This window comes from Prinia subflava, chromosome 16 (assembly GCF_021018805.1).
Source record: "Prinia subflava isolate CZ2003 ecotype Zambia chromosome 16, Cam_Psub_1.2, whole genome shotgun sequence".
Lineage (NCBI taxonomy): Eukaryota > Metazoa > Chordata > Aves > Passeriformes > Cisticolidae > Prinia > Prinia subflava.
In genome coordinates this window covers 10,985,964-11,008,759 of record NC_086262.1, presented here as the reverse complement: position 1 = coordinate 11,008,759, position 22,796 = coordinate 10,985,964, and the positions used below count along the sequence as shown (strand labels likewise).

Here is a 22,796-nt window from a genome sequence, read left to right as displayed (position 1 = left end):
TAAACAGACTAAGAACTATTGTTAAGTATAATTACTAATATGAATAAATTACTAATACAAATATATTCCTAATAATTACTAAATATTAATTAAGAGGAAAACATTGTAATTAACATGATTATAAATGTTTGATCTTTTTCCTACCATACTATGAGTTAAAAGCAATTTTTTTGGTGCTTCACTTACTCTTTGAGACAAACATCACATAAAAGATTTGTAAAAGAATCTGGAAAGAGATGCCTGAGAGGAAACCTGACTTGGAAAAATATAAAATGGGTGATTGCCATCAAACCAAGCATTTCTGAGGCTCATTCTGTGCTGTCACACATCAGAACAGGAGATCACAGAAAAGTCAGTACTGCTATAGCTGCATAGCCCACAGCAAGTATTCAGGGAGGCACACAGGGAGGGAGGAAAAGGGAATTTACTTTGCTGAAATTTGAACTGTTGCTCCAAAGATAATAAAAGAGCGATTTTACCTCCCGTTAGGATTGACATACCTGAGTGACACCATGTTTCCGAGCTCTGCTGGTAAACTGCGGATTTTATTAGAGGACAAGTCCAGATATACCAGATTGTGAAGCTTGGCAATGTCTGAAGGAATTCGGGATAAGGAATTGTCACTGAGGTGCAAAGCTGTCAAATGGGTCAGTGTCCACAACGATGAACTTAAGCTTCTCACTTTCCCTGGGGAAGAGAGGTACAAGAGAAAACAGAACGTTTTAAATACATAGATTTGGCAATAATAGCACATTTTTCAAGTATGTACGGGGCAGGGGAATTTGAGGGGAAGTTTTGCTTGTGGTTTTTTGGTGGGTTTTATTATTATTATTTTATTCAATGTAATTCCAATAATCACTGATTCTGTAGATGAAAAATCTGTCACTGTGTGAGAAAATGCAAGATATTGCAAGGATGCTTGAGGCTGTTTTTCCCAATCCACACTTAAGGCTTAAACATCTGTCTTTATCTAGTCTCATGCAAGACAAAACATATTAACTAGCTGACCATGAATTTATCATTAACAGAGGTGTAAGAAACAGATTTTTTTCAATTATAGTTTACATCTGAGATGAAAGGCACTGCTTTGGTTCCTCCCTTATTTCCGCACATCTTTCAAACCAAAAATCTTTACTCTATGGCATTAATCCAGCCAAGAAGAGATAGAAACACTATATTTAGGGTGACTAAGATGCTTAGTTGAGAACATGGATTTCCATCTGGCATTCAACTAAAAGCTGTGTCAACTATTGCCAGATATTTTAGAAAAGGTTATGATTTTTTGTGGAAACATAGATTTGTGTGACAGAATCAAGAATTTTACACTGCTGCATGCAGTCAATGTGAGACATCATCAGAAGGTCTGAAAACATTTCTTCTCTCCAAGACTTTTTTCCTCTAGGGGTAAATCCTTTTTCATTTACATATATCACCTCACTGTACCAAAAGCATTAGGAGTACCAACACCAGTTTCTCCACAGCAAAAAGTTAGTTGGAACAACTTTAAAATCCCTCCTGTGACTCATCAAGGTTAACAACAGTCTGGTTAATATTATACCAACACACACACACTTTGTAATTTCTTTCCTTAAATGATTTTCTCCAAAATAAGAATTCATATTTAGTGCCCAGGGAAGGTTGCACTGAGACATCTGGCACTCAGTTCCTGGAAGCAAAATGTTTAATACCAGTATAATTTCCAGTGAGCTACAACAAAACAAAGCTTGTAGTGGAAAAACATGATTTAAATGAAATCAGTTAAAACATTTGTGGCTTTCTGTATTATGTGACCAAGTATTTTGCAAGGAAAGGACAGTGTGAACATTAATGGAACAAAAACACTGCACGTTTTATTTTCCAAGGCAAATGTATACAGTTCTTAAGGGATTGATGCTCCTCTAATGCTCGTTAAGAAATCTTTTGAAAGGTTTTATATACAAATCAATAGTTCTTTGCATTTTAAAAACTGAATTAACACCTCTTCCCCACCCCCAATGCAAACAGGTGACTGTGATCACAGAAAGCCTTGTAGCTGAAAGGATTTCCAATCAACACCCCTGATGCAGGCTCTCCACTCCAGCACCTCCCTTGGCGGGAATCAGTCTGTAGTGAGATTACCAGGCATGAAAGGAAAGAGCCAGCACTTAATGCACTTCCTATGCAGAGCAGCAGATGTCCAAGAGGATTCCAAGCCTAATGCTGATATATAATGCTGATTCCTGAAGCAGCATTTAACTGGGTTTCTGCATCTGTAACCTTCAGTAAAGAATGCTATGCACATGGTGTGGCACGTGGTACTGGAAGTAAGGCACAGATTCAGTGAACTGGATGGAAAGATTCTTCACAATTTGAAGAACTGTTTGTTTAGCCCTTCCATAGATTTCTCTACTGAACAGTCATTTATAAATCCCACATGGCAATTTTCACAGTTGCTTAAAGAACCTATATATTTACACAAAATTACAGCCTAAGTTTAAAACGTCACAAAATAAATTTTTACTTCTTAAAATATTTGTTTTAATTTCCTTGTAAACACACTTTATGTAGCAAACTCAAGATTTACTCTACAAATCAAGAGTGGTTGAAATACATGCTTATGAATTCTGAGCATTATTTTATTTTTCAAAAAAGATTCAAGAGTCCAACAGTATCTCAAAGCTTGCACAGATTGTGGAGGTTTTGGTGTTTGTCTTTAATCTCAAGAACAAAGCAAAATTTACAATTGCATTTAAACAGAAAACCTTTGCTTGATGGACTGACTAATACCTCACTGTTATATTATCTACAGTAAGAACATATCACTATAGATAAAACCCAATTTCACCCTCTTCTCTTTGACAAATTAGATCTTAAATTCATGTTTCTCACTCACTTCATCTTTAAAACACACAGATACATCCGTATCCTCACCTTGACAACTTTCCTATACACGGGAATTTCCCACTTGCCCCACCTCACCCCTGCTCCAGCTCCCTGTGTTATCCCAGCCCAAGCTCTTCCCTCCACACAGCCCCAGGTTCTTACCACTTATTTCCAACTCTGCCCAGTGTGATTTCTTTCCATTGGCTGCTTCCTCTGAGGACATAATTGTGTACATCCTCCGTGGATCAGGTGGATCGTACTTTTCCTTGGGCATTCCTAGTGAAAGCAAAAGGCAAGTGATTAACTGAGATATTATATACTGAGAATTCTTTAGAAGGTAATTCCCATTTCAGTTAAATTTCATATTAGACTTTTGTATCAAATACTTTTCAAAGCTACAGATAACGTGCCCATTTACAAATGTCGCTGAATGGGAAACACTGCTATAAAATAAAAAACCACATAGATTCCTAATGCTCCTAGAATGGCAGACAACAGCCTAACCCCCCAGTAATTTGCCAGAATCTGCAAAGCAGTTTAAAATTTGTGTCCCACCACCTTCCATGGCTACACTGTGTGTCCCTCAAAACTGACACATCCCACTGCAGGCACTTGTTTCTTCAAAAATGAAACTTCAAAAAGGGATGACCACCACCATGGGATCTCTCATACTCCTAGAGAATATTTGCTAACAGCTAGGATTACCTATCAGTTCCAGGTTTACTGCAATTCTCAACTTTTCACACAAATCAGCATCAAGAAAAGAATTAAGGTTTCAAAAAGATCCTCAATTCTTTAAATCTGCAAAGTGATAGGTTTTAATCCAACATACACCCTACTCTCAGCAGTCTGAAAATATGGCACCCAAGGTAGATATTTCTATCACTTTCTTGAAACTTAACTTCATTTTTCTCATTCTATTTCAATCATTCCTGGTAACTTTGTAAAAATAATTTTTCTGGGTTCTTTTTACCATACTCAATAATGCAGCATGGCAGAGAAGCAAACATTCCTCTTCAACAAACAACAAGCTATAAATCTCTTTATATGAAATAGAGAAATTCAACAATGCTGGCTCAAATCACACTCAAAAACACATTACAAGCCATATTATGCAATTATTCAGCAACATACATTACAGCAACATTATAATAGTACCCAAACCCACTCAATATGCAAGCAGCTTTACTGGTCAAATTTCTAAGGACATCTTCCTACTGAGTCTTTTCAGGCTTTCTCACTTTTCCTTTCCTGGCATGAACTGAAAAATGTTGTCATTATATAAAATAATCAAAGAGTAACTCCTAGTAAATAAGACTGTCAACCAAATTTATCATCTGTTTACTGATTTTACTGAAAAATGTTTACTCCGCATTTTAAACAAAACAACAGAAATCCACCAAAAACTTTCTGATAACTACGCATCTTAATTAAAATAAAGCTTCTAGGTATTACATGCTGACTTTAATGTAACAGCTCTTTTACTAAGTCACACTCCTCCTTTCCTTTCCCACTCCCACTACTGGTCAAAACCAGATTTCTGCAGTGAATAGAAATTCCCCTTTAAGAAGTGAATTATGGGTAAAAGGATCAGATTATAAATAGCAGCTGGGTGAGGCTCCTTCCAGAGTGAAGGCATTTGAGCACTCAGGGTGTGGGAATCACCAAGTGTAACACTTTTTTTCATCAAACTTCACTAATTAAACAAGAGGAGAGTGGATTATAATCTCCAGAAAGGTAAAAGCCTAACTTCTCCCTGCAGTAATTATGCAACTGGTGCAAAAATATATATCAGAGTAATGTACAGAGCATCTCTTCTGAAATTTCTATGTATAATTAAATACAATTCACAAAGACCTTGTAGGAATGCTCCAGCTTGTCAGGAAACACTTACCTTCCTTAGACATTTACTGCTTTCTCTTCCTGCCGCTCCCTGAATTAATAAATATGTTCCAATTTTTCGAGAAGCAGGTATTGCAAAGACAGAAATCTCATTCAGTACAGAAACACGAACGCTCCCCAGAGCACACTCAATCACATGCACTAATTAACAGCTTTGCTGGTACCAGCAGTGTATCACTGCTCACTGCTAGAAGAGGATGACATACTTTTCCAGTGGGTTTTGCTAAATGTACACTAAAACAAGCAGAGATTTAAGAATTTGAGGGTTTAACACTGGTGATCCTGCACTCCCCAGTTGCTCCATGGCACCACCCTCCCTCTCAATAAAGTTCCTGCCCTTGATGGTTTTCCCTCTCTCACTGCTGCATTTCTCAGAGGATTTCTCAGAGGATGAGTCCCTGCTCTTTAGGATTACCAGGTGCCAAAAAAGCAGCAAATGCTTGAGAGCCTCCTGGCCAAAGGAGCTGCTGCTGCCTGAGAGCATCACTGCCACCAGCCACATCTAGAATACTGTCACACCAAGCATTAGCACATCTTCATCTATCACCCAGAACTCAGCATTTCTCAGGAACTGACTGGAAGCTAAATTTGGGTTGTATCTCACAGCACAGCATAAAATACAAGCACAACACCTTGAATTGCATTTGAAAACTTCACAGCATGGAGTAGTTCAAGAAAATCAGTCTCTTTTACTGTCTCCTTTCTCCACCTCCCCAAATTCAAATTTAGCACCTGCTGAGCTGCTACAGTAAAACATAAAAGCTGAGGTAAACATCAGGTTAAGTGACAGAGTCTTGTCAGACTAAAGCAATTTTTAGTAAGACCCATAAAACAGTGTTGAACATCCTTGGAACCATTGGTAACTGCAGCTCTTAACAATCACCATGTTAATTTTCCAAAGAGCTTATATCATCTGTAGTATACCACTTGCACCAACAGAAATGGTGGAAGCACCATTAATGTTAGTCTGTTATCGCATACAGTAAAACAGTTTGTAAAGGAGAAAATCTTTTTAACAAAGATGGATGCCCAGAACACACTCTAGATCACATAAATTTAATGAAAAGGACATTAAAATATGTTTGAATGCAAATGAAATTGTTTACTATCTTGTACCAGGTTATTAAAATTGTCATTTTAATAGCTGTAGAAACAGAAGAGCTTGAGAGTTGTACTGAGTGTGGCTGCCCACTCTCACCATGGGTCACTCAGTCCCCACACAGAATTAACAGCCCCTACCCCAAAGAAACTGAGCCAAGCAAGGCCAGTGAGGCCAAGAGTGCACAGGGTCTGACAAAGGAATTAGAGCTGGAGCCTCCAATGCAGACACTGCTTAGAGCAGTTTGTACAGAGGGTGCTGAAAGACAGGCACTGGCACAGGGTGAGGGGCAGCACAGCCCCTTCAGGGAAGGGTGGCAGGGATCAGGAAGAGAAGGAAAAAACTCAAAGGTTGTTGTGCCAAGGACAGGCAACCTGCTGGAAGAGAGCTGACAAATCTGGCTACTACAGCAGGTGGGTGATGGAGCTCTGGCTCTGGCTTCCCTCAGAACAGACCACTGGAGGCAAAGCCAAATGTTCCCAGGCTGAGCTGCACCTGCCCTGACTGCTGCCTGTCGCTCCAGATTACAGCCAGGACTGTCTCAGAGCCAGGCCATGCCCAGCCAGGCTCAGTGCTGGCTCTGAGACTCTCCTGGACAGTGACAGGGTCACCACCAGCACCTCCCAGCCACAGCACCAGCGCCACGGAGGGCACCGTGTCAGGAGGAGCTGGTGGCCTAGAAAAGGAATTCTGGAGGCCACGCTGGTTCAGATACACTGCTCACTGTGGATGGTTCAGATACACTGCTCACTGTGGATGGTTCAGATACACTGCTCACTGTGGATGGTTCAGATACACTGCTCACTGTGGATGGTTCAGATACACTGCTCACTGTGGATGGTTCAGATACACTGCTCACTGTGGATGCTTCAGATACACTGCTCACTGTGGATGGTTCAGATACACTGCTCACTGTGGATGGTTCAGATACACTGCTCACTGTGGAAGAACAAAGGGAGCTCAGCTCATTGCTGGACAAGATGTTTGGAATTGCATCCTTGGCTGTGGGCATGTGCAAAGTGGAAGCTGGACTGTGAGGTAGTTAATGCTCCAGGTGACTATGGAAACTACCAATAAATAATGTCTTCAGAATGGAGAAATGAGTGCTCTGAGTGACAGGGCAGGAAAGATGATGACTTTTTTCCTGTCATCCATGCCATTTTTATGAAATTAGAAGATGGTGAGGAGGAAGATTTAAACAAAATAAGTAGGTGAGCATATACTTTGATATTAGAGTTTTGGGGTTTTTTTAAGCACTCCAGCACTACAGCAATTCTTCATTGCTTGAAATGCTTTTACAATACCATCAGTTGACTCAATTTCAAAACTAAACATATGGGACAACTCCTGTAGGCCAAGTACAATCTTTTAAATTATTACTATGGATGTAGATATCAAGTGTGCCCCTAAAACATCATCTTTAAATTAGGAAAAGAAAACTTGAATTCTAAAACTGTGTAGAAAATGATGAACAAGAAAGAACAACACAATGTACAGACATAATTTAAACTGATCCAATCAACTATTCCAAAATAACTTTCCATACTTACTATGAACTATCTATAAAACCCATTTACAAATCTGGGAGTACCTTCAGAAATAATTAAGATCACACCTCTGCTTTTGAAACTTCCTGACATGTCAGTGACTTCTGGCATCCCCTCCTTCCCTTTACTTGCTTCTACTTGTCACTAACACTAATGCAGGTCAGGAGACAGCCAGGAGGAGAAAATAAAGTAACACCACATCTGATCAAGTGCAGAATTACTCAAACTTTTTGCTACTTTAATTAAAACCAGTGAATAAATGATGCAAATCTAGATGTAATAAAGTAAGAAGTAACAAGGCAATTGGACAATATTTTCCATTTGTTGGTGCATTGCAAATAAATTACTTCTCAACTGATGAATTACTTGCCAAATAAATTACTTCTCAACTGCTGAAAAGTAGCAGGATAGAAAGCAATCTATTAAGTTGCTCAAAGATTTCACAAGAAAACAATAGCACATACGAGAGACTTTTTTTCCCTTTCTCTCTCCAAACCCTCAACTGGAAGCTCACCCCAGATCATTCTTTTGAAACCTTGTGCCTTTAACCCTGAAGCTCTTTTCCATGCAATCCAAAGTTTCACTTAAAAATGGGTTCCAATGACCTTCCCCACAAATATAAATGTTTCTTAAATTGACTGGTCTGTTTTGAATTCAAAGTTAATTTAGGATCCTCCACACCCTCTACCACTTGGACTGTGGTTTTACAATGCATGAAGCAGAACTAAGCTGGTCCTGCTGCAGTTCCTCCTCCCCAGGACCCTGAATTTCCACTTCACTCTTGCATCAGCACCAACTTTTGTCTGATAACAAAGGTGCTGGTGAACAGAATTAAACTGGCTAAGGGGAAAGAGGAAAAAAATATATATTTGAGGGAGACTAGCTTCCTGTGTTACTATTCCTCTACAGCAGGAATGTGTGTGTGGATTTGCAGCTGTTGAAATCAGGACACCACCATAATAGCACTTCTGGCCACACTGACACAAAATCTCCCAGAGAAGGAAGCAAACTCTTGATTCCAGCTACCCTCAGCCAGTTAAACAGTAACACTGAACAAAGTCTGAAATCCTAACTGAAGGCAAAGTACATTGCTTTTTAGATAACTCAAGGCTGCAGCAGGTCTAGCAATGTATAGGCTAATCAGATGTGTTAACCTGTATTGAAAGGGTTAATTTCTACTGTTGAGCTTTATTAGAATTAACAGGAATTTCTGCTTTCAACTCCAAACAGTGACCTTCTTCAAAAGTAACAGAAGTACCTCTAAAAGATAACTACTGTACTTTAGAAAAAAATCTTTAAGATAATTTCATAGTGCTGTATTTCAGTTTTACCTTAAAACTGCAGATTTGTCCTCTCCTACTCAAAGACTCTCTACCCCTTCTTTTAAAAAGTGCTTTTCTAACATGAATCAAGCTTGCTGCTTTCCCTGTCCTGTCACTGATGGCACTTTACTCAGCAAGTCACAAATTCCTATGGGAACTTATTTCAGCTTGAAATACAGGCAAATAAGCAACAACACTGTCCCTGGCCAGGATGACAAGGTGCAACATCTGGCACCTCCTGACAGAAAAGCCACAGTGGCTTGAACAGGGTTTATGATAAAGGTCAGTCCCTGCAGAATTTACACACTTGACTTGGTGAGTTGAGTCAATGACTGAATTTATCCTCAGCCTGTTCCAAGCCTAGGCAACAAACTCGAGAGTGATGTCAATACTGAAAACTGATGGAAAAATATTCATGGGCAAGATGCCACAATGAGGACAGGAAACAAATACCCAATGCATCCCAGCTAAACCTCACATGCCCTGTGAAGTACATTTAATGTATTTCAGCTAAATTTTTATTTAAAATGATTTGGCATCACCCCATCCACCTAAAACATAAAACTAAAGAACTGGATACTTTTTCTGTATCCTGATACTGTTCCTACAAACCCTTCTAAATTTCATGTTATCTTATTTCTATAAATGTCTTATTCAAAACATACTAAATTGAAATATTTTTAAAAATAAATCTTAATATATGCCTGTGGTTTTGTATTTCCCAACTACTAGCAGGGATACATCATAATAGGGCACTTGCATTCTGCCATGAAACATAGCTTGCTACATAATGCATATTTTGTTGCAATATAGTATACAATATATATTTATGTTACACAAAATTTATACATGTATTTTATACAAAATGTATTTTGCTACAATGTATTGTAATGTGCAACATATTGGCAAAATCTGTTCTGCTACAATACACAAGCAGATAAACCAAAGTTCAGGAAAGCAGGTGTGAGCCATCACCCAAAAGAAAAAAAAATCTGAAATAATTAAATCTGCCTCAGAATTGAGAAATCCATACTACAGTACATTAGAACTAAAATCACAAATATTCTGAGACTGAATAAACAGAAATTTAGGGACTTGCTTATCTATTGAAATACAATCTTACATTTAACTTTGTAGGCATGAACCAGATACCTCTATTGAAATACATACAAAGAAAACACCAGTGTTGCAAGAAACCACATATTTATTTTTTCCTTACTAGTATGCTACTTCAAGGCAAATATCAAGTCTGTTGTGTAAACACCTATTATTTGTGAACTAGTACAAATACTCTTGGCATTTTATTTGAAATAGACTGTTCAAGTAATTTTTTTTTTTTTTTTTTACAGTAAGTGTTTGGTATTGAAAAAATAAGGCTAGGAAAAATCCGATTGGGAAATCAGCTAAAGGCCAACACCTGAATTTTTCAGAACATATGCTGTAAGTTAAAATTTCCTTTTGCCTAGTGTGGGGAGGGATGGCATGTACCACCCGCGGGCACAGGCAGGACTGCAGCAAGGACAACTCCTGAAACACTCCCCCCTCCCCAGAGACTCAAACTACAACATGTGGGAAAGTGTCAAGATCCCTTTAACCCAATTTATAGCTTAATGTTGGAATAATCTAAATTAAAATTATAAAAATAGCTGTTGAGTCAACATGAAGTCAATTGATTCATTCCAAGCACTTTTTCACTCACTAAGATCACATTTTAGTGGCTGTTAGCATATTAAGATTTAATGGCTTCATCAGGGATGTAATGCTTCTCCATCCTATTTTGAGGACTTCTAAAACTGTAATTTAAAAAAAACCCCACGAGTTACCCTTCCCCTTTTTCAGACTTAAGATAATGCTTCGGGATGTGACCATGCATGTGAACATGTGTAATAATAAATACAAGATACCGATTAAGTCAATAACCATTAATCAGTGTTATCTGGAATATTACTAATCAGATGAGTTATATGAATTTGCATATATAAATTCTCCTAGAGAAAACTCAGAAGCTGACAAATGCTTTAATATTCTTTTAAAAATCTATAAAGCTGTTAAAGTTCAGCAAACCCCTTAATCTAGCCAAAGCTGCCTAAAATGAAACATAACCCTCCTGAAACTCAAGCAAAGCATCCTGGTTCAGATGAACTGGGCCATAAATGTCAAAGGATTTACTTGCTGTCTTCAAATCAGGAAGGCTCCATTAGACTAGAGAGCACTGACTAGAACAGGCTTTAAATTTTGTTAAGTTCAAAACTCAGTCATTTCATATTTTTAAGAAGAGCATATTAAATTTTGACCTGCAGGTATTTCAAATTTAATTAAGGTTTCTTTGTCCTTCATAGCTACTTGTTTATGGAAACGCAAACTGGCTGGTTCCAGCTGGCAGTGGCAGGCAGAGGGAGGATTTCATTTTCCCAACTTCTACTTTTTCTACCCAACCCCTGCCTATTACAATTTCCCACAGACAAGCAATGTGCAGCCCCGTAATTTAATGGTGTACGTGTAATCCTCTAAACCCTGCACAGTGTGAAAAACACAATGCAAAGAAGCAATTGCCACTTCTATGTTCAGTTGCTATAAAAATTAGTTTAGGTTCAGAAGAGAAGTCTAAAATGGTTAGAGTACAAAAGGCACAATTGGGGACAGAGGTCCTTGACTGCTCCATCTTCTAGACAGACCTGTTTTATCAGACTCATGATAAAAACCCCTCAAATTCCCACCCCTTACCCTGCACAACATATAATCATTAGAAATACCATGTCCAAATGTTCTCAGTGCTGCAAACATGGTCCAGATGATTAGAATCGTTCTTAATTATCAGAAATTGTATCTAATTATGACTATAGTAAAAGGCTGCTGTATACAAAACAAACACTAACACAAAACCAAATTGCAAAGCAAAGGCTGACCTTAACTGGTACCCCTGGAACCACATTGGCTATTTAATGAGTACTACACACCACTCAGCTTTTTGCACATTCTGTTAGTGTATTCTGAAACGCCGATATATTAAAGAGATATCACTAGGTTCACTAATTACTTTAAGAATTTAAATAAATTGCATTGCATTACAGAATTGTATACTCTATCCTGAGTCAGATGGAACCTAAAAGACCAGCTTTAAAAAGGAAGAGTTGTGTTGTAAAACATTTAGCTTCAGGTTTATAAATGTAGGCAGAAAGACCAAGGCTTAAAAGCTTCACCTACAAATGTCTCTGGAAAGCTGAGAATAGTCTTACACTCCAAAACACTAATATAATACCAACTCCCACTCCACTGGTTGTATCCAATCATATTTGACAATTTAGTTATTTAGATTCTTCACAATACACAGAACACTGATTCTTGTTTAGGGAACCCAGTGGAAAATTTCTTATCTTGGTCCAACTCAGTAAGCTATTCTAAATACTGGTACATGCACCAACATGTTCCTTACCACATTTTCCTTTATGTGTCTGCAGAAAGCTTACCACATTTCTGTTGTTTCACAGGGGAAAACCAAAAGTCACCACACAAAACACTTTTTCTTAATCTTACAACAGAACTAAGGAGTAAGAGAGAACTCAGCTACTTTAAATGAAGTTTGGAGCTTATTTTCAACATTTCTCCTATAGAACTGAAGTAGAGCTTGACAAGAGATGTCAATATCTAAATCTGAAGATCGCTGCCTTCCTAGAACATAATTTCTAGATACTTAAATGTTTGTTAGTATTCGTGTTGCTAAACTAACTGAAGGTCAGGATGTTACAGAACTCATCACAGTTGATGTTCTACCCATCTAGCCACATCCTGACAGCAAGAAAATTATTCACAGATTGGTTTTACTTCAAATTTAACCCACAAGCCTGAAAATGTTTTTCCACGACCATGCTCTTGTTCAGCAAAGCCAACTCAAGACCTCTTTCCTGTTCCTATGTTCCACTGCATCACCTCTCTCAGTTGTGTTGATGCAGCTGTTTGTTAGTGAAACAATACTAAAAACCAACAATGATACTCAGCTAAAAAAGTGGGGTTTAGAGGCTCTGGGGGTTGGGCTTTTTTAATAATGAAGTATCACTGCTCAGCCAGGTCACTGGCTGCTTTTGAGCACTACTCTGACAACAGCTGTACTGACATGGATGATGTGGATTTAATGAGCAACCGAAGAAGCAGCTTTCCAAATTCTGCCACAGGAGAGAAGTCCTGACCTACTAAATCAGAAGAAACCATGAGGTGATCTAGTTCACTGCTTCCTATACAGAAAGCATCTATGCCATGACTGGCCATTGCAAATCTCCAGAGGTGGATCTTTCATCATGTTCCTCATCAAAACAGGATCCCTTACTGGTTTTAATTATTCTTCACACTTATTATTTGTTCCTAAAAGCTCTCATTCCTGAAAGTACTCAGCAGATGAATTGCGATTAATGCTGCACTGAAATTATTCTTAATCCACAGGACTTTTGCTTTGTCAGACAAAGCTCCTCTATTGGGTGAGGAACTGTTAAAACGTCTTTAAACCAGTATTTAAAAGTATTAATGGTCAAAGTGTGGCATAAAATTTTCTCAACACTTTTTACATTCAGCCATTATGTTGCCATTTCTTTGCTCTGACAGGTGATACACATCAGATGGTGCACAGCCAATCTTGGTGGTGTTTTAGTTTAGTTTCAAGCCTTCCGTCTTTGTAGGTGTTGGCTAAATGTGACTTTTGTTGCAAAAATCACATGAAAGATCTGTCTCTAAAGCAAGGTTTTTTTCTGATCCCTGACTTTGCAAACTGATCTGTGCAGAGAGATACTTTTGTGGAACAGAATTTCAGTCAGATCAATGTACAGGATCCACATCTCACCCATCAATACCCTCCAAAATAGCTCAAGCAATAAAGCTGTGTATTATTTGTAACATGCAGGATATGACATTATTGTATATTCCTGGTCTCCTAACCATGGCAAGATACTGCACCCTCATGAAAGGATCCATCACTCAAATTGCTTCAACATGTTCTGGAAAACTCCAGCCTTCCAACTGAAACTGCTGCCTTGCTAAGGAAAGGGGGAAGCTCAAAGGATGCTTTGGAGATATTGGTATCATAAAATGGAACAAAAGCTTTAGGGAAGTCCTCAGGTAGGGAGCCCCTTCACTTGCAGAATAAAGGCTGCATACCAGGAACATGAACTAAGAGGCACAAGAGAGCCATCCAAATATCCAGGCTGTGCTCGCAATGTCGAGCTGGCAGCCTCCACAGAACAACTAACAGCATTCCCAGTCTAAAAAAAAAAATCTAAAGTCAAATCAATCTCTTCCTGCAGATCTCCATTGTAGCATAAATTGGAATCCTAACAGCAAGTATTTCAGTTCTAAAATAAACAACTGTGTATATTTACTGCTCCTAGTCCCTCCTTGATTCATACACCAGAAAAAAGGCCTCCAAGGCATTAACGAAAGGATTCATGTTGCAGTCTTACAAAAGGAAAAATTGAGGTGTTGCCAATCTTTTTTTTTTTTAAAAAGCACCATCTTGGAAGTGCAATTAGCAGCTAAAAGTACATGTTAAGCATTTAAACAGCTTTTTCTTTGGGACCTGCCTAAGCATTTGTAAACCCTTCAAGATGTCAGCTGCAGAAATTGCTCCATGTAGAAACTGTGAGTGCAGGTCCCCAAGCTTATGCCAAAACTCCCTTCTTGAGTGGACTTGTATAATCCAATTTCAATGCAAGAACATAAATGATGTCACTTAACACAACATTAATAATCTTTCAGGGTATTGTACAATAACCACACTTCCAAGTGTGAAGCACCAACACTTTAGAGGGAACAAAACAGATTAAACCCTGCAGTGACTCAGTTTGAGCAATTTATGCATAAAGCTTTCAAAATTACACCATGGAGAAGGCTAAATTTAGACTGGAATCAGTAATGTCAGTATTTTGACATGGGAAATAGTGTAAAATCTCAATATATGGATTGAAAACCCCAGATACTTTGTATGCAACTGGGCATGGGTCAACCTCTGCCTCATGCAACTAAAACTAAAATCTGGTGGTTGAGTCTGTTGAGACTATTCTTGTGGTGGTTTAAGGTCACCGGTAGCTTTTTAAAGCCCAGCATACACACTGTCATCTTTCAATACAACATACATTTCCTGAAAATAAAACCCCTATAGAAATAAGTGCCAATTCTTGTACGTCCCTTCAATTCTGAAGACTGAAAGGCATCCTCATTCCTAAACACTGTGCAGAATCTTTGCCTAATGTGAAGCTGCTTGAGACTGGGATATAATGGTCAGACTGCACATACACAAATGTACAGCCAAAAGGACATGACAAAAGCAGTTAATAATAATTTAAAACTCAACAGTCTGTTAGCAAACAGAACCGGGGCCTCTGCAACAGGGACTGCACAAGTGGATGGAAGAATTCTGCTGGCACAGTGGTGAGCCAAACAGCATGGCACTGTGCACTACAAACATTAACATTTAAGGTTTTAGGTAACAGATGAACAGAATTATTTTTGTTTACACAGCCATGTTTTCAAATATAGATTCTTTTGTTCATATGTTGGGAAAGAATTTTTAGTTTGCTCAGTCTTGGAACCATTTTAGAGACAGTGGTTTCCATCACAAACATTGCACTTGGTTATGAGAATGTCTTCCTAATATCTAGTACAGCCCTATCCTGAAAAGGTACCATGCTCACTCAATTTGTGACCCCTCATAACATGTTTTCAAGTCTTCGTGTATAAAATGTCAAACGTATTTACCTGCCCATGCAGTATTACAGTTTCATCTATCTTTATATTTCAGTTCTTCCTCTAAAATTCAAGCACAGTAAACAGCTTGACTATGAGACTGTATTCAGAGTTCAACTTCAGAATGCAAAAAGAAAAGAGATGCATGGTAGGATCCTTTTTAAACATGGGCTGATCCAAGCAGTTCAGGTGAAAAGTGAACAAAGAGTTAATCCAAATGTGACGGGCTCCATTTCAGTAATAGCATGAATAAACCCCCACAGAAGGCTCCATTGCTAGCAGCAAACTCCACAGAGTCCAGATGAACCAGCAGGAAGAACAGAGGGCGGATAATCCTGTAAAATTACCCCAGTGGAAATGTTGATAAATTCCCAATTACGAGACCTGCTCTAGAATGAAAAAAAATGCGAGATACAATACAATTACCAGCCAACACTTGCACATCTTTGTATTTAAGCCAGACAAATACCATAGGTATTTCTTAATCCCTTGGATTTTGAATTAGTTACCCACTGTGGCGAAATCTAGATTATGAAAATAAGCCCTAGAAATCAAATGAAAAAACAGGCAATCTGCAACTCTAGTTACAAAGCAAATACCCATCCATGAAGTTCTATTTTCAGTGATACAATTTTCTATGCGTCTGTAGAAATACAGATGGCTGTATTAAAAACAAACAAACAAAAAACCAAAACAACAAAAAAACCAAAACAAAAAAACCCCGACAAAACCTTTAGCTTACTGCACTTGTTTTGAATATGCTTCTTATATTACACAAAGCAAAGCAGCACAGAATCAGGTTGGAGAAGACCTCTAAGATCATCGAGTCCAACCCAGGACTACAATCTAGTAGGTTTCATATGAATTTTTAATGATTGTGGAAAATTTGCTGATAAAATACGTGTTCACCATAGATATCAAGACAGAGACAGGTGCATTAGATATCTCCTTTTCTAAAGCCTTGTCTGATCCCAGGCTTATTGCTCTCCATAAAATTCTGGCGGAGGAAAGGCCGTCCTGTGAGCCCCAAGACGGACCGGGGGGTGCGGGAGCTGCCCATCTCCCGCTCCCCCGCCCGATGCGGTTCCGCAGGCAGCCCAGGCGCTCCTTCCCCGTGCCCGGCCGAGGCAGTGACCCCGCTCGGACCCCGCCCGGGTACGGAGCGACGGTCGGACCGCCGCGATCGCGATCCCGATCGCGATCCCAACCCCGCCGCCGCCCCAATTCCCTCTGTTTATCCCTGCATGCGCCTGTCCCGCGGCCTCGCGCGCCCGCCCCCCGCGCCTTCCCATTGGCCGGCGTAGCTGTCATTCACACCATAGAGGCCTCGCATTGGCCGGCGCCGCTGTCACTCAGGGTCCCCGCCCGCCCCACCGCTCCCTCCGCCGGAACGAGCGAGCGGCGCTCCGGCCCCGGCGCCAGCGCGGCCGCGGCTCCCGCTGCCGGCGGGGCGGGGAGGGCCGGGAGGGCGGGCGGCTGCCGCGGCTCCTTCCGGAGCAGGCGAACGCTCCGCTGACAGGCAGCGCTGCCGCCCCTCGGTGCGCGCCCAGCCAGGCGCATCGGCCTCCGGGGAGGCAGCGGCGCGGGGTGCCGTGCGCGGAGGGTGGACGGGCAGTTCCCCCGATTGATGTCATTTCCCTCGGCCTTTTGTTTAATTATTTTAAACTCAATTGCACGGTGAGGAAAAAAAAACAAAAAAATAAAAAACAAAAAACAACAAAACCCAAAAAAACAACAAAACCAACAAAACCTACCAGCACCAATTATAACAACAACAACAACAAAAAACAACTTCAGGCTTTCAGATGCCATTATACTAATTTCTCTTAATTGCCTCGCCGATGCAAACAGAGCCGGGCTCCTGCGCGGCGCCGCCCGGCCCAGCTCCCTCCCAGCCTCCTTCCCTGCCTCCCGCTCGCCGGTGGGCGCTCGCGGGGCTCGGCCCGGGGCTGCGGGGCCCCCTCCCCGCCGCCCCCGCTTCGAAAGCCGCCGTCCCCCGCCGCCTCCCCGGGCGCGGAGCCTCCTCCGGGCGTCCCCGCAGCAGGACTGCCCAGGCCCAGCACACCCCCCCGGAGACCCCCCGCCCGCAGAGGGGTCTCGGCCCCCCCTGGCACCCCCGAACGACGCGGCGCGGGGGCTTCTCCCCGCCGAGCCCGGGGTCCCCCCTCGCCGTGCCACCGCCGGTTCGCCCCCTCAGCGCGCTCCCCCCGCAGCGCTGCCCCCCCCACCCCCCGGGCAGAGCCCCCCGCTCCGGGCCGGGCGCCGGGGCCGCCCCTACCTGTGGCTGCAGCATCCCCGTCCCCCCGCCGCCCTCGCTCCGCCGCCTGCCTGGCTCTTTGTTTCCTGCCGCGGGCCGGACGGGAGAGCGGCTCCCCCCCGCCTCCTCCTCACACTCATTGAAAGCAAACAAGCATCATGGCGGCGCTGGCGGCGGCGGCGGCTGCGGGCGGGCCGGCCCCCCTCCTCCGCCTCCTCCTCCTTCTTCCTCTCCTCCTCCTCCTCCTCTCCGCTCCGCTCTCCGCCCCACCTGCCCAGGCCGCCCGCACTGCGCGCACGCTCCGCGGCCGCGGACGGAGGCCGGGGCCGGGGGCGGCAGGGCCGGGGGGGCCGGGGGGATGCGGAGGGAGGAGTTTGGAGCGCGTTCGGGGCCACGGCCGCGGGAGCGCGGCGGGGGAAAAGTGGGTGAAAGTGACCGGGGGCTGCGGAGAAAGGCTCGGAACGCGTGCAAATGGTGTGTGGCAAGGAAGAGGTCCCTAGCAGGAGCCCCAGGAAGGCGAGTGGGAATGAATAGTCACTTGTTTGGTAAAGAAGTTTTAAATTCTCCTGCAAAAGCCCGAGTGGGGAGCTCAGCCTTGAAGTGGATGAGCTCAGATACGGTGCAGGTGATAGGCCGGACGCCTTTTTGGAAAGAGAATATTTCTTCTATGTTTGTGTCTTTAATGGTAAACCAGTGCCTCGGATCCTTCGCTGTAACATACTCAGGAACAATGTTTACTGTGAAATGTCCCCCAGAAGCCAAGGAAGCACCTTTCTGAAATTCAGGTTGCAGCTCGTGTCATTTTCTTCATGAACTGATTCTTGGATGCAAACCAAAATATTTAGAAAAATTAAGTACATTCTTATTAAGTATTATTATTACTGTCCCTGCACAAGAGTTTATGATGAGAGATGCCAAGTGAAATGATGGTGGGGAAGTGCCATCCATGGCGTAATATTAGCAAAACTCCTAAATAATGACTTCCGAATTAAGGATTTTGTCAGTTTTTGTCAGAGAGTTAAAATGCTGAAGCATTGATGATGCTGCAGCAAATGAGCACTTAGTACACACCACTTCATCCAAAGGAATGGTGAAGACAAAGACACTGTCCCAGATACAGAATCCTGTTTCTGATCTGGGAAAGCTGAATAGGAATTGAGGCCTCCATTTAGGTATAACTGGATATGCAGCTGGAAATAAATGGCACTCACACTGCTGTGCAGCCAGGCATTCTCTTTCAACATAATGTGAAAGAGGATGGTACCAGGTCCAGTTTCTGAGGAACACCACCCCCACCCATGGCAGCCAGCTTTGGAAAGCATGACCCTGGCACACTGCAGACCAAACCTGCTCACAGAACGTCCTCCACGGAAAGGTTGACGCTTGCTTGGAAATAATCCTGCTATACTTCAGATTTCTGTTCAGCCTTACCAGATCATATATCTGAAATGCTCTTGGATGATAAACTATCTCCTCTGCACATGGTGCAGTCCTGTGCTCAGATATCCGAGCCCGCTCCGTTACGGATGCGCACGGGCTCCGGCAGAATGCCGTATCTGCTTCCCCGCCTTGGCTGGCTCTGGAGCGCCGACAGTCATTCACAACTAACTCGAGTAGCTCTACATGTCATTCTCCTGCACTGCATGTCTTTTCTTTCCGATAAGCAGCTGTCCTGCACATTCTTCAGTTAATGCTTTCTGGGTCAGATATGGCCTCAATAGACTATATCATTTTGCCCAGAGCTAATTCTCCAAAAGCAGTAGGAAAGTCTTTGAATACGTTGCAGGATTTTCCAGGAATTGCTGCTCAGCAAAGAAAATTCAGTTGATCATAAGTCTCTCAAAAAATGCTTGCAGGGAACCTTCATTCCTCAGGGAGGGATGCTGGGGTAATATTACATTAAACATGGAAACGTCCATTGGCAAAGGCCTTCAGTGCTGCAAGTGGAGAACAAATGGCAGAAAATACTGTAACTCTCAAATAACTGAGATAAGCAAATGAGAGCATTAGAGAAAATAATTTAGAAGCAATTAAAAATAATTCTGTATTATTGCCCGTTATATAGATTAACAGGAGATCACAGCAATTTGACAGATTTCAAGTTAGTGAACTTTATTATGATTTTACTGGTTATTTATAAAAAACCAGCAATATTTGAAGAGCCTAAAGTTACATCCTTTTATGTCAATTTTTTTTCTGCCAGCTTGTGTGGCTTGAAAGAGCAAAATGAAGTAAAAACAGGTATGTGGGGTTTTTTTTTAGAAACTGTTATGTTCCACTGAATTTCCTGTGCAAAAGTGCTGTTGCTCATCTGTACGTCTGATTAACTTTTGCTCCCTGAAAGTGTTATCAGACCTGTAACCAGGCAAACAGCAGAGCAGATGGCCAGTGCCAGTATCGGGGTTTCTGGTCTGGGTGCTTAATGAGATCTGAGAGTGTAACATGAGCCTCTTTCATTTTGTCTGTCTCACATGGCAGATATGCTTGGTGCGAGTGCTCTGCTTGCTCAAGGTCACAGATTCATCAATCAAAAGAGAGCCCTTCCCGTTAATCTTTTACCTGCCCATGACAGTTCCATACATCTCAGGAGCTGCCATGTCACACTGAGTGCTGTTGTCCTGAGTTTGGGACAGTATTGCTGTGAAGACAACCAGGTTAAGCAGAAATTAGCCACTGTTTAAAACACAACATTAAATGTACTGTACTCTGAGTGTAAGTTTTCATTGATTAACCCAAAACCAAAAATGCCTTTTTGTGCTGTGGAATAAGCATTCAGCTGGGCCAAATCTCCAATGCCACACAGTCCCATCCCATACTATCAAGGTGAATGTCCTACAATATTTCTCATCTTACACTTGGAGATAGAAGTATTTGCTGTGAGTGGTTTAAAAAACCTCAGTACCACCATCTTCTCTCTGAATGCACATGTCTGAGGCTGGAGCTGGGAGTGTGCCTGGGAGGCCTCAGGGAGGCCACTGGGTACATTTGGCCACCACTTACAGCCGGTCCTGGTGCCTCTCTTCACTGACAGAGGGATGTGAAACCTGTGGTAGAGAGTTGCCTTCGTGGCTGAGCAATGGTACTTTTTTCTTTATTTAAATTGCCAAATTTGGTGAAGATATACTCTTGATATATCTATATACAGTTGCACAGTAGAGGCTCGTTTGACTTCTAAGTTCTTTGTAGTGTGTCCCTCATCCTGCATGGCTCATACACCACCCCATCCTGAGGAAGAGCAGGCACAGAGGGGTCATGGCTTGTGGGATCTCTGGTGTCTGGGGTTACAGAAGAGGTGACCAAGAAAAGGTTCAGTCCTACCCACTCCCTCAATTTCTGTGCCCAGGAAATGTGACAAAAGCCATCTAACTGCAGGAGGAAAGGAACCAGGGAGGAGAACACAGTTATGGTAAAGCAGGGCAGATAATGAGGAGGAAAGAAGGAGTAACTGGGAGATGGAGAGGGATCCCAAATAGGAGGGCAGAGCCTAATTATGGTCTGCATTTTCAGTCTGTGTGGGTATAGATACAGGGATCTGAACTGCAGGATGGCTTCCATGGCTGTTGAGATCAGTGGGATAGCTGCTCTGAACATGGCATATGCCTAAAATGACAGGTAGTCTGAAAAATGAGGACTTGGAGCACTCATATTGTGCTTCTGAAATCATTGCATTTTTAATGATTTCAGCCTTAAGTTTTATGGCCTGTTCTCCATCTACCGAGTGAATGTAAGAGCATCTTCTTTCACAGCTGGATAGTAAAGATAAATCTTTGATGTTTATTGAGCATTAAAACTACAGTGAAAGCTCCATACAAAAAGCATTGAGGCAATTAATATTCTTGCTTTCCTCTGCATGGAATGAAGTTCAGTGGTTTCCAGAAGACCTGTATGTAAAAAGGTAATTGAAATCTTTCCCCTTATGCATCTCCATAACAGAGATGAATTCAGGAATTTTAATCCTGGGATGGCACAATTTGTAGGTAAGGGCTTTGCGGCCTTGGAATTACTTTAATATGCATTGCTAGACAAAAGTGGAATAAGTACTTGGAAAGAAACTGAATATGATCAAAAGCTTTCTTTCTAGAAATATCTGCATTTTAGTGGGAAGAGTTCCACAGTGAGAGAAGAGTTTCTAGCTCCTTTTCGCCAGTTATGGATACTACTATATAACTTTGCCACCACCTGAGGTGCTTGTGTACTATGTTTAGATGACTCTTACAATTGTTTGGATATTTGCTAAACTATGAGGATTGCAGCAGTTTAAAATGTGCATTGAATCTTGTTCTCTGTCTCAAGCTTGCAGGTCTGTGGAGCATTAAGTCATTAACACTTCCTGGTGTATACATTTGTGCTATACTGTAGCAGGGAAGCAACAGATCTAAGAATGCCATAATTCTTACTTGTCCTAATCAAATATTAAAATCTGAAAGCTGTTAAAAAGCTGGATTTATGAACCATGATGTTGTTTACCTCGTTGTCATTTTTTAGACACAGGCTGATTCTTGCATGGTTTTGTTCCTAGAGTCACCTCTTCAACTCTTGGTCACCTTTCTCCAAGAAGATATCTATCTTTTCATATTAGAACTAAGTTAATAATATGAAAGAAAGTGTTTGTGGTATGACCTGCCAACATTCTGCAGTCCTGGTTGCATTCAGAGCTCTGCAAAAAGAGCATAAGGCTTTGCCTTGCACAGCAAAAGCTTTTATGTGTGTGAGTGAATAGAGAAAATTGCTATGAAATACCTGAATGCCCAGTTATGGAGTCACAACTGAGAGGTTAAATGCCAAATAATGGCATTATTGATGTAAGATGGAAGGATTCTCTTTAGAGGAAAGCCAGTGTTCCAACCACCCATCCAGATCTTTGGTGTTTTCTACCATATCCTCATCCCTTTGTACCCATTTTGGCGGCTTTTTCCCCTTCCTCTGTCAGCATCTTATTTTTCATCTTTATTCATCGTTGCTTTCTATGCTTTTCTCTAGCAGCAGAAACATATTTACTTGCAGGCTGATCCCATCTGTGCTCCTGCATTGTAAAGCTTCCCCCTGCCGTGGCACTGCACGTCTGATGGAGCTCCATGCCA

General features: G+C 41.7%; 1 protein-coding gene across 3 annotated transcripts in view; it reads right to left on the bottom strand.

Annotated features, from left to right (window-relative positions):
- CNOT6 (CCR4-NOT transcription complex subunit 6) overlaps positions 1-17,923 on the bottom strand; it is a 33,031-nt gene extending 15,108 nt beyond the window's left edge. The window contains exons 1-3 of one of the 3 annotated variants that reach the window (XM_063413195.1): positions 17,737-17,923; positions 3,025-3,138; positions 501-687 (exon numbers count right to left, since the gene is read on the bottom strand). In XM_063413195.1, coding sequence (XP_063269265.1) covers positions 501-687; positions 3,025-3,136 — 299 coding nt within the window. In that variant the 5' untranslated portion in view covers positions 3,137-3,138; positions 17,737-17,923. Of the gene's footprint in view, positions 1-500; positions 688-3,024; positions 3,139-15,470; positions 15,610-17,736 lie in introns of those variants that run through there. The other 2 variants (XM_063413193.1, XM_063413194.1) reach the window with 2 other exon arrangements.
- Between the last annotated feature and the right edge of the window lie 4,873 nt (positions 17,924-22,796).